The sequence below is a fragment of the Agrilus planipennis genome, unplaced genomic scaffold (assembly GCF_000699045.2).
Source record: "Agrilus planipennis isolate EAB-ADULT unplaced genomic scaffold, Apla_2.0 scaffold350, whole genome shotgun sequence".
Taxonomy (NCBI): domain Eukaryota; kingdom Metazoa; phylum Arthropoda; class Insecta; order Coleoptera; family Buprestidae; genus Agrilus; species Agrilus planipennis.
Window position 1 is genome coordinate 1 of NW_020439131.1, and position 11,515 is coordinate 11,515.

Sequence of the window (11,515 nt, forward strand, 5' to 3'; positions counted from 1 at the left end):
TCAATGACCTGCTATGTAATTTTAAGAACACAAATTAATGGCTAAAGAGGAATACTGATAATGTGATACTTAATGCATAATTAATTTAGTTTTTCAATATAAGATTTTGTTATCTAAAAAGTGAATAGGTACATAGATTTATTGAAAACAGTACATATAATATAAATTGGAATTATAAATATCCAAATTTTATGTATGCTTTAAGTTTGTATTAAAATTTTGGAGTTTTATTATTTGGAAACTAAGAATTGAAGGTTTAATAAATTTTTTATTTCTAGTAATTAGAAAATATTTCATAATAGTACTTCACTTCACCTTATGTTAATTACTTGATGGCACTTTGTTATCTATTAAGAACCATATTGCTAAAAATATTCATCTATTTATTTTTCATTTCAAGGTTGCCTTATAGTCTGCATTGATCGTGCGACACGTTTGGTGAAATCACAACAATCTGCAGGAAAAGAGTACGTAACTGTATTCAAACTTCATGCTCCAGTTGATGGAGGGATCCCTAAAGTAATACAGGGCCTTGAAAAACTCAGAGGTGCTCTTTTCCAAAGGCCACCTTTAATATCAGCCGTTAAGAGACAACTTAGAGTTAGAACAGTATATGACAGCAAATTGTTTGATTATGATGAAACTCGTAATATGGGTGAGTAGTAATTAAATTGAGATCGGTGTACGAAATTGAAAATATATCGTAATGATTTTATATTCTGTATGGTGATTATAATAGCTTTTTGTATTCCTATTTCCAGGTGTTTTTTGGGTAAGTTGCGAAGCAGGTTCATATATTCGGACAATGTGCGTACATTTGGGTTTAGTGTTGGGAGTTGGGGGACAAATGTTAGAATTGCGGCGAGTGAGATCAGGAATACAATCTGAAATGGACGACACAATGACGTTACACGATGTATTAGATGCTCAGTGGATGTATGAAAATCACAATGACGAACAGTACCTAAGGCGGGTGATAAGACCACTGGAGGGTCTCCTTATATGTCATAAGAGAATTATTATGAAAGACAGCTCGGTAAGTTTTATTTTAAATAAAAAAGAAATACACTCCATATTGAGGTGTAGTGGGTAAAAAAATTCAAAAATGATTTTTCNGTGGCAAACAGATTAATAAAGAGCAATTAAAATTAATTATATCAAGTATTCTCACCTTAATTAATTGTAGAATGTAACATTCCAAAGTTTACAGGTGTAAAAAGCAAACCAACTGCAGGAGGAATAGTGTAGCAGAGAATTTGTTATTTCAGTGGAATTCAAATAAATATCCAGTTGCTATTACTCATGAGTTGAAAATTAACTGCATGATGTTACAAGGCGAAGACGAAACAGCAAATTAGGAATACAATCCATGAAAGACCACACCCATGTAGACATTGGTTGTTTCAGTATGACCAAACTGAACTTTAATTCTCTCTCACTTGTTGGACGATCTGTAGAAATGGGCGAAACATATTAATTACACTAGTAATTAAGGATGAGATTAAACACACCTAAAAACATGCACTAAAAAGCAAATAAACCAGCTGAATCATAAAATGGCGAAAAGGGTCAAATTTACATGACAGCTCATAATTGACAGATAACTGTAAAATAATCATAGATCAATTTATGATGCAGACAATAGAAAATTGTCAAATGAAATAACATAACCATAGTTGCACGATATGTAAATTTTCTACCGTGGGCAATAGGTAATAGTTAAAATACCATGATTAATAAAAACCAACTAATATCAATTGTCATGCATTCTCACCTTCATTGACTGCAGAAAGTAGCGTTCTAAGGTCGGCAGACGTAACGAGCACGCCAAATCCAGGAGGAATACCACTGCAGACAATCTGTTGTATCCAAATTAATTTCCAGTTGCCTCCCCCTCACCCGATCAAAATTAATTTCATAATGCAAAAGCATCAGTTGCTTCAGTAGCATCAAAATTTACTGCAATTCTTTCTCATTTGTTGGATAATCTATAGAAATAGGCAAAAAGTAATTAATTACCTAATTACCACTTTAAAAACAAGTAAATCGGTAACATTTACACTGCTGAAAAGCTCAGTTCACATTAATTCTGCTGATTTGTTTATGCCATTTCTGAAACGTTTAAAAGTTGTCTATTCAAAGTAACTTGCAAATGTGTAAGAAATTGAAACTTTTGGGACCTTATTTACAATTCTTAATTAATACTGTTACTCACCAGTTCACTATTGTCATAAATCCTTCCTTTAGCAATAACACACTGTCTCCATTCTCAATGGAAAAAAGGCATTTTCATGCTTTCAGTAGGATCATACGTACAGATACTTTTGGAGCGATGAGGACTGAATGACAACTAAATGGCATCAGAACTTTTTATAATGTTCCTGTAAAATGAAATCTTATGAAAAGGTAGGTATTCAGATATAATTAATTTATCTTTTTTTAGTAAAACAAACCTGTATAATATAACGTCAAAATAATATCGAACCCTTTCCTTTGTTAATATCAAATAAATATACTATAAATATTCATGAATGCTCACCTTAATTAATCACAAAACCCTCCAAGATAAAAATTAAACAGCTAAAACTTGTTTTTTTTAGTAGGATCGAAATGAACTTCAATTTCCTCTCTCATCTATCTTCAATCTATAGAAACGAAAAAAAAAAACAATTAATTAAACTAACAAATAAATAAAACATGAAATAGAACATCGAGCACAAAAAAGCGAGTAAAATTCTACAATTTTAAAATGGCGACGTGGCATGGCTTTACTTTCAGTTTCAAGTCAAGATGAATCATCAAGATGCATAAAATTCATAGATGTATATAATAATTATAGTGTCTATGCTGTAGACGTAGATAATTGCAAAGGAAGAAACATAGAGCAAAAATAAAAAAAACAAAGCATCAACAGAACATTACCTATTTTACGTTATACCTCAACATTGTTATAATTTAAAATTCAAAGTAAAAGAAAAACTCTTAACATATGGTTTTAATAAAAGAAAGTAGTTTTCCACATTTCCGAATAATTTTTATTTCTCTTTGAACGTTTGTGACGGAATCAACACAATGTAGTGGCGCTATACACACCAACCAGACTTTATTAAAAAAAAATTGGATAAACTGCAGTCTGGCAATTACCCAAATCTAAGGTTTCACACTTAAAGTGACGCTCTGATAGTGAAGTTAAAGACAGGTGGCTGGATCTTTTGACTCTCAAATTAAAGTCAAAATATACGTATAAATAGTTTATATTCTCGTTTTTCAAAGAAAATTTAAAATAAATGGTCTATCACTTACATTAAAGTAGCATTCACACTACTGAAAACAACAGTTTTCTATTAATTCTGACATTTCTGAAGCGTTTAAAATCGATCTATTGAAAGTAAATTACAAATATCTAAGAAACTGAGGTTTCCGAGACCTCATCTACTATTCTTACCAATTTTTGTCATAAATCCTTTCTAAACAACAACACAATGTGTTTGCTCCCAATGCAAGAACGTGCCTTCATAGTTTCTTATGAACATTAAGTGCTGCTACTTCTAGAGCAAAAAACGACAGATACAACCAATGCTTTGTAACACATGACACATGGAGTTCTTATGTTCCTGTAAAATGAATAATGAAAAAGTACTCAGATACAATTAATTAATTAGTAAAATAACTTATACAATGCAATGTTAATGTAAGGCCGAAGTTGAAAACTGTGAAAATAAATACATATTACAGCTGATCTTAATTAACCACAAGACCATCATGGGTAAAAAGCTATAAGCAAGAACGCCATGGTAGACAATCTTTTGTCAGTAGGATCAAAATGAAAAGCAACTAAAATGGCGACGTTGCTAAAGAAGAAAACTGCAGACCATAGATGGAAAAGCAAAACTAACTCAACGTTACTTATTTTATGTTTAAATTACACATCAGCATTGTTATAATAATAACAAAAATTCTTAACGTCTTACCTTTATGATGGTATCACTCAAAACTATGTCAATTCATTATAAATCCTTCCTTTGGCAACAAATATCCTTTTGCCTATTTGTGGTGGAAAAAAGCACTTTCCTGCTTCTTTCAGGTATAACAACCTGCTGAACTAAAAGAAGACTACTATAATAAATGCCCTACGGCAGAGTGTCCAGAATTTATGTAATATTTCTACAAGTGAATTATTACATTAAACAATATTCAAATATCAATATAATTAATTTAGTTATTATTAGGTTTGTTTTTCATGAGGTAATCAACATCAACATTTCATCTATTTTTTTTGTTTTTTTAAGGTAGATTATTATATTATTCGGGTATTAACATAGCAACACACCTACAAAAAGCTTAAAAAAATAAAAGGCAAAACATTGTTGTTGATTGCCTAATCAAAAATAAACCTTCACCCCTCAACTGATTATTAATTATTGTTGCTTTAAACTAAAATGTTTGATAAATAGCTACACCTGGTTTGGTTCACCTTATGAAAGCACAGATGCATAAAGATGTAATTTTAGTGCTGAATTACGTATTAATATATCGATTAATTGTGACGGATAAGAGAAATAAAGAACAGAATTTTACAGTAATGGAGAAAACTTTTAAATAAGAAACAATAAATGGTCAAACATACATTGAATGATAAATAAGTACACCTCAAGTATAAAATATGTGAATGAATTATTTTTAATAAACTTTACAAACAGTTTCTCTATCCCAATAAATAATTTGGTAAAATCATTTTCGAAAAAGCCGTGATACGGAAGTTATACCAATAATCTTTTTAAAATGATTAAGAAAGGTTCCGAATTGATATTTGTAATTAACAAAACCAATTCAAAATTTAACGTATTGCTTTGCTATTGTACTGTGAACCACATAATAATATAACGGGTAACTTATAAAGATAAACTTACTTATACGATTAGAGTTATTTGCAGATTAGACACATTGAGAGAGGTATAGGTGTTAACTGACATCATGTGTTCACGATGTATTCAATAAAAGTTCTTCCTTGGTTTTTAGAATGGTGCTGCTCTGCTTGGCTTCTCCAACTGTAATTGGATGAAATTTAAACCTTTTATTTTTTTAAGTTAATGATTACAAAACTTAACACGATTAATGGATTTATAGACACATCCATAGACAAGGATACGTCAAATAAATCCATAAATCAATTAGATGGGTCAAATTTACGTAGTGTCTAAATAACATCTAAACGGTAAGATGTGCTTTTTTTCCATAAATTAATTACTAAAGTAAGAGCTGCTTAATGGTCTGAGGTGTTATATAGACGATCAGATTTTTCATCGTAAGCGAAAACAAAAACAGCATTTTTAGTGAATTTTTCAAAAATAAAAAGTGATGAATTGAAATGACGCTGTATCTAGGCTACGCCACCGATATTCAATTTTATCCCCTTAAAAACAGTAACATTAATTCATAACGCAAAAGAAGAGCCACACTTTCTACATAAAATGAGACTCATATAGTTACATGTAATATTATGAAATAATAAAAACAATATATTTATTATCTATCGCATCTTAATAATTTCTTAATCTTAATACCAATGTCCCCTTATTTTACATTTTTCTGCAAAAGCACCTTATTTTCCTGTTTATTAATTATTTTTTCGTTTATCGTTATAGCTAGAAATTTACGGGAAAATAGCGTATATTTTATAAAAAAGTGAATGTTGACAATAGACTTAATCAAATTAAAAAGACGGATTGATAATTTTTATTTATTGATTAAGTGTATCCCTTCTTTAGCGTCATGAAGTTGAAGTTAGTGTTTTTACCGGAGTAATTTCGTTATTTAGGCGCATTATTATCCATATTTATACGGTTTTATTAGCTTGCATTAAATTTCAGTTTTTATTTTCTTCTTATAATCAGAATATTAATATTAACTTTGAAAATATTTCAATGTAATTAAAATTTAAAAGTTGGATACATAAACAGTCTCTTATCATTTCGCTTTCACTTATTCTTTTCTTTGTTTTTTTTGAGATCCATTCATAACCTGTTACTAAATATCTCCCGTAATATCAAACTTCAAACTAAAGGGCTTAGGAAGCCATATTTCCTAGCCTTATAGAGAGGAGCTTGAAAACTAAATGTATACAACGTTCTTTAAAATTTAATGTCCCTAACAGTTTTTGATTCGAAATCGAAATGTATACCTTGTATACATAACGAAAAAAAAAAACGAATATTATTCCTATAATTTAACATATTTCTAAATTAAGTTAAAATATCTGATTTAGGCAACTTATACAATCCACCAGAATAAACTAACTCATGTTCCCTTACTTTGGCATCCAGAAAGTGTCTCAATTCTTGTAAACTGCATTCAATAGTAGGTCCTTGAAAGGCGAACATTTTTAACATCTGATGGATCCTTTCCAATGGTAATGAATCGAGATTCATCAACATTCCCGTAATGTAAGACCAAAACGTCTATATGTATAAAAAAATCTGCATTAATATAAGTATTAAGCCAACAACAATTGAAAATATGGCATCTTAAAATTTTTAATAATAATTTCAAATGTACAATTTAGTACCTGTAATTCTTCTTTCCTTTGATCTTGGGCGCTAGCCATTGCACTTTCTGATTCATAATCTTCCACAATCTCTGACGCAGCTTTACTTACACTATTTTCTATTTCTTCTATCAAACAAAACAAATCCGGTTTCACTTCTTCTATAAGTCCGTAAGATTGCCAAAATCCCATTTTCCTTCTTAATATCGTTGGCGGAACTTGCATAACACGACTCAATTCATCCAATGCCCATTCCTCTGTAAAATTAAAAAAAAATTATTACTTCAGCTATTCTACGTCTTTTAATTTTTGTAACTTTTTCCCTTATTACATATTATAAATTTCTTTAGTTGATAAAATTCATAACCATTTTTATACATACATAAAAAATACTTACTTCAAATTAATTGTACTTACTAAAAAACAAATAGTACAATCAATGAATTTAATGATACCTAATCCATAAAAGCACTCTGAGTAATAGAATGGGAAAAAGAATAAAAACAGCGTATTTTTAATTTAGTTACGCAAAATATTAGTCAGAAATTTCTTTTGTTGAAAATTAGGTCCTAAAACTCGAAAATGGATTAACACAAAAAGTTAAAAACTATTTAAGATTTAATTAACACTTCTTTTCCTAAACTTTAATGATTTAAAAATGATATCTGCTAAATAGAAGAATCAGAAAGTTTACTATCAAAAATCAACAAATTTGCGTAGGTTATAGAAAGAATTATCAAATAGAAAAATATACAGAAAATTCAAAACCACCGAAAACTTTCATCGCGGTAGTGTCCACATGACTGCAAGTACAGGAATGTTCGGAGCAAAATCAATAATTGCACCTCTAATTCCTACTTAAAAAATACATTCCCTTGATACTTACTTTTATCTTCAAAATGCATAATAATAGTGACGTGAACAGGTGTAACAGATAAGTTCAGTTTCCTATCAGGTAGATCAATTTCTACGTCAACCACTCCCAAGTGGTTCTTCCATGCTAACGTCCTGCTACCTTTCAAAGCCTCAAAGCCTTTTGTGTATAAAGCCATTTGTTCCTTAATTTTTGGATGAACTTCAAGTTTTTCGTCCTTTAGAGCTGGCCAAAACTGCGCTGACAAAATCATCGCAGACATGTTAAAATTCTCGGAGTATTCCGGTATTTGTGCGATATGCGTTTTGATCCTCTTTGAATCAGCGACATCTTTCAACATTACTTCGCAATAATGTAACTGGGAATCACCGAAACGTAATTTGAGTAGTTCAAGGTATCGAATTTCCTTTTCGGTATCGCAACTAAATTGAGATAAAAGTCTGTCGGCCAACAAAGTACGATATTCATTTACGAAAAGTTCCTTACTACCATAGACGCTAACAAGCATTGATATTATGTCTGATGATCGTCGAATGTTGGAAGATTTATCTAAAAATTAAAATAAATACATTAATTTTTTCCTTTGAAAATTAAAATAAAAATTACGAGCTAGACGAAACAATAACAGCTAGCGGAAAACAAATTCAAAGAGTTTGTAAAATAGAAAGAAAAATAGAAACAATTAAAGTGAAAGAATAAGAAAAAGTAAATTTTTGTTCGTAGAGATAGCAAACTGAACTTTTGTAAAGAAATACATATAAAAACAAAATGTATTGATAATTATACTTACTAGGATCTGCTTCAACAGGATCCGGCATCCATTTCGTCCAGTTTTCAGCATCTTCATCGGAAAGAGCGTTTTCATCCACATGAACCGCATTTCCCCGGACTAATTCCTCTGCTAGATCATTAGGATCTTCTTCGGTTAAACTACTCACTACACATCTGAAATTTTTTGATAAGCAAACTTACGTTTAACATTATCAATTCGAGGGTTTCTTTTCATTTTTTTATAATACAAGCAATATTTACAAATCAAATAAAAGTTTTAGAAGAACGTATTTCCACGTGAGTTACGTATATTTAGTATGTGGACTTCAAAACTATTAATTCTATTCAATATTCTTTTAACAAAACTTAACTACCTGACTGTATCATCTCTGCTTCGTAGATACTGATGAACAGGCTGTGTAACAGTTTCTAAGAGTAGTCCTGAAGGGTCTAAAACCCTCATTGACCGAATGGAAGCTACATAGGCAGTTAAAATGTCGGGAGTACTAACACCAGGATGCAATAAACGAGTTTCCATCGACTTCTGTAGTTTCTCAATCAATACAGATCTCAAGTCAGTTTTTTGAAGGCAAAGACGTAAATCTTCTAATGCAGGCAAAGACTCCGGAAATTCTAAGAAACTTCATTCTTTTATTGAGAACAAAGTAAATCTATTGACCCACCTATTATTATGTTAAAAAGCTGATTAATACGCACTTTAGCATATGTTTCATAAAGAAAATTTAATAGTTTCCTTTGAAATCGCTTAACAGCTTCTTCATTGACACTCGCATATTCAGAACAATAAATTGTTTGGAGCCATGGTATTATTACTGTTTCTAACCACTATAACAAACAGTTATTACACACTATTAATTTTAAACGTTGGTTTAGTTAAAGATAAAAATATTCAATACTAACTGTTTCAAGAGTAGTTAAGTATGATGAATCGAAACTGTCTTTGCATGTCTTCTGTACATGGTTTTCTATAGTGGTGTATATCAAAGAAGTCAAAACTTGCCCGACTAATGGTTCCAGAAGATCTAATTTATTTAGTTTCCTGCAAAAAAAAAGAAACAATAGTAAAATGGTCTCCCATATAAACTTACTTTATTCAGGAACTGAATGCACAATTAAAGCAATTGAAATTACCAAACTTCTAGTTCCTTCTTAAAATATCATACCTATTAGTCTCACTAAATATCAAATTATAATTATTTTCAGATTGTTGACTCAAATTAAAAAAATCTGCAATATCTCTGTTATTCTCTTCAGACAGTGCAATTATGTAAAAGTTCTCTATTATGTCCTTATGTTCAATAGGTAACTGAGACAACAAGGTTGCTCTGAACAGTAATCTTAAAGCATCTACAGGATCTTCATTGCCATAAATATTGCTTTCAGGCAATAATTTCTTGTTCAATATTTTCAGCTTGAGAAATAAACTCCCATATTGCATAAAACAGTCGTGAATGAAATTAATTGCCTTTGAAAATTTGAAAAAACCTTCTTCATAATTTTCTACTTTGACAAAGTAAGACCAAAATTTTGGAACATAACTTTCTCTTATTTCACGTTCGACTCTTGTTAGAATCATAGTTTTGATAATTTCTGCTAAATTCAGATTTTCAATTACGGATAACGTTTTATAAAACTCATTTTCCGATGCTTCTTGTTGCTACAAAAATCTATTTCAAAAACTAAGATTAAAGAGAAAAATACGTACACGTTACCTTCGATGAAGATTCGTCTAAAATTGGAAATACTTTCTTAATAAGATTCCAAGAGTCATTATAATCAATTTTTAAACTCATTTTTCCGGTAGATGTAAATAACTAATAAGTTACATTTGTATATAAATATGTGACAAACATGTGACCATAGATAATAAATATACAAAAAATGTAACATACATATAACTTAAGCAAAACTGAAGATAAACTGAAGCATAAGGCATTTTCGGTCACCGTTACCGAAATACCCCTTTGAGATTGGTTGGGTTGGTTGTTTTTCCCCTTCAACGAGAAAAACGTAAATTAAGTCAATTTCTGATATGACTTTGGTATTTTTATGAAAAACTTGGATTGCATAAAGCACTGAAATTAATTCACGTATTTTCAATCATTATAACACAGATGTGGAACTCGAGACAGTTTTTGGTGTTATTATTATTTTTGTTTTGAATTTAATAACTGACGGGCATGGTGATGATTGACGCCACTTGCGCCAAACAAACATAACCTATTAAATAACCTTGTATTTTTAACAGCGTTTCTTGCACGTGTTTTTCAATAATTCGTAAGAATGGCTGATACTGGTATGTTTATACATTACATCTATGTACTGTCTAAAATCGGTCGATTTTATTTTAATCTGCAACAATATTATTAGTTTCAGCAGAAGAAAAAATTAAAAAAAAAAAGAAATCTAAGTCCGAGAAATCACTTGGTGCTGTTCAAAAGACACAAGATTTTTCAGTCGAGCCATCAGAAAAAATTACGAAGTTAGATGCATCCAAATGGCCTCTTTTATTGAAGGTACGTTTTTTCTGCGTTGTATCTGTTTATTTGCTAATGCAAAGAAGTAAATTTCTTGTAGAATTTCGACCGGCTAAACGTTCGTACAAATCATTACACTCCATTACCATTCGGATCATCCCCATTAAAAAGAGAGATTGGAGAATATATTAAATCTGGTTTTATTAATTTAGACAAACCAAGCAACCCCAGTAGTCATGAGGTAGTTGCATGGATTAAACGAATATTAAAAGTCGAAAAGACCGGACATTCAGGCACATTAGATCCTAAAACTACAGGTATATTAAATTGAACCTTTCCTCTTTTGTGGTTTAAATTGATGATGTTTATACCCTTGGAGTTTGGAAAGGAACAGCATGTTTCTTCAATTATAAAATTTTTACATTAGAGAAATTATCGTCATTTTTACATTTTATGCCATTTGTAGTAATTTTATTGCAGTAGGTGTAGTAAAAATCAAAATTGGTTAAAAAACATTTTTCTCAACCTATCTATTTTTATTCAATGACCTGCTATGTAATTTTAAGAACACAAATTAATGGCTAAAGAGGAATACTGATAATGTGATACTTAATGCATAATTAATTTAGTTTTTCAATATAAGATTTTGTTATCTAAAAAGTGAATAGGTACATAGATTTATTGAAAACAGTACATATAATATAAATTGGAATTATAAATATCCAAATTTTATGTATGCTTTAAGTTTGTATTAAAATTTTGGAGTTTTATTATTTGGAAACTAAGAATTGAAGGTTTAATAAATTTTTTATTTCTAGTAATTAGAAA

The 11,515-nt window shown here is 30.1% G+C and overlaps 3 protein-coding genes across 5 annotated transcripts in view; 2 read left to right on the forward strand and 1 right to left on the reverse strand.

The window, feature by feature from the left end:
* The first annotated feature begins 379 nt into the window (after positions 1–379).
* Positions 380–11,515, forward strand: part of LOC108742458 (H/ACA ribonucleoprotein complex subunit 4-like) — a 13,966-nt gene continuing 2,830 nt past the window's right edge. The window contains exons 1-2 of the mRNA XM_025977764.1: positions 380–655; positions 762–1,036. Of these exons, the coding sequence (XP_025833549.1) occupies positions 652–655; positions 762–1,036 (279 nt within the window). The 5' untranslated portion in view covers positions 380–651. The remainder of the gene's footprint in view (positions 656–761; positions 1,037–11,515) is intronic.
* LOC108742454 (anaphase-promoting complex subunit 2) lies at positions 2,328–10,161 on the reverse strand. 3 transcript variants are annotated; one of them, XR_001938678.2, is made up of 14 exons: positions 9,923–10,078; positions 9,374–9,867; positions 9,111–9,249; positions 8,873–9,035; positions 8,564–8,822; positions 8,209–8,363; positions 7,431–7,967; positions 6,566–6,801; positions 6,312–6,458; positions 4,911–5,048; positions 3,972–4,102; positions 3,446–3,614; positions 2,540–2,645; positions 2,328–2,381 (listed from the first exon to the last, which is right to left on the reverse strand). XR_001938678.2 is itself a non-coding variant. In XM_018477670.2 (9 exons), exons 1-9 carry the CDS (start codon positions 10,001–10,003, stop codon positions 6,243–6,245), a joined length of 2,280 nt encoding a protein of 759 aa, XP_018333172.1. In that variant the 5' UTR covers positions 10,004–10,078; the 3' UTR covers positions 6,214–6,242. The 3 variants fall into 3 exon arrangements, 2 of the variants coding, with proteins under 2 accessions (XP_018333172.1, XP_018333173.1); XM_018477670.2 differs by lacking the exons at positions 2,328–2,381; positions 2,540–2,645; positions 3,446–3,614; positions 3,972–4,102; positions 4,911–5,048 and having other exon boundaries at positions 6,214–6,458; XM_018477671.2 differs by lacking the exons at positions 2,328–2,381; positions 2,540–2,645; positions 3,446–3,614; ... (2 more) ...; positions 9,374–9,867; positions 9,923–10,078 and adding an exon at positions 10,103–10,161 and having other exon boundaries at positions 6,214–6,458.
* On the forward strand, positions 10,400–11,033 carry LOC108742457 (H/ACA ribonucleoprotein complex subunit DKC1-like). Its single transcript, XM_018477680.2, has 3 exons — positions 10,400–10,506; positions 10,581–10,726; positions 10,788–11,033. The coding sequence occupies exons 1-3, from the start codon at positions 10,494–10,496 to the stop codon at positions 11,016–11,018; spliced, it is 390 nt and encodes a 129-aa protein (XP_018333182.1). The 5' UTR covers positions 10,400–10,493; the 3' UTR covers positions 11,019–11,033.

What these genes read in the sequence shown, in the direction of transcription:
- LOC108742454 (XM_018477670.2), bottom strand. Translation starts at nt 10,003, where the DNA reads ATGAGTTTAAAAATTGATTATAATGACTCTTGGAATCTTATTAAGAAA. An exon ending in ATATTTAGTGAGACTAATAG is followed by an intron (nt 9,250 to 9,373) that starts GTATGATATTTT and finishes TTTTTTTTGCAG; the next exon opens with GAAACTAAATAAATTAGATC. An exon ending in TCCTGTTGAAGCAGATCCTA is followed by an intron (nt 7,968 to 8,208) that starts GTAAGTATAATT and finishes TTTAATTTTTAG; the next exon opens with ATAAATCTTCCAACATTCGA.
- LOC108742457 (XM_018477680.2), top strand. An exon ending in AATGGCCTCTTTTATTGAAG is followed by an intron (nt 10,727 to 10,787) that starts GTACGTTTTTTC and finishes AATTTCTTGTAG; the next exon opens with AATTTCGACCGGCTAAACGT.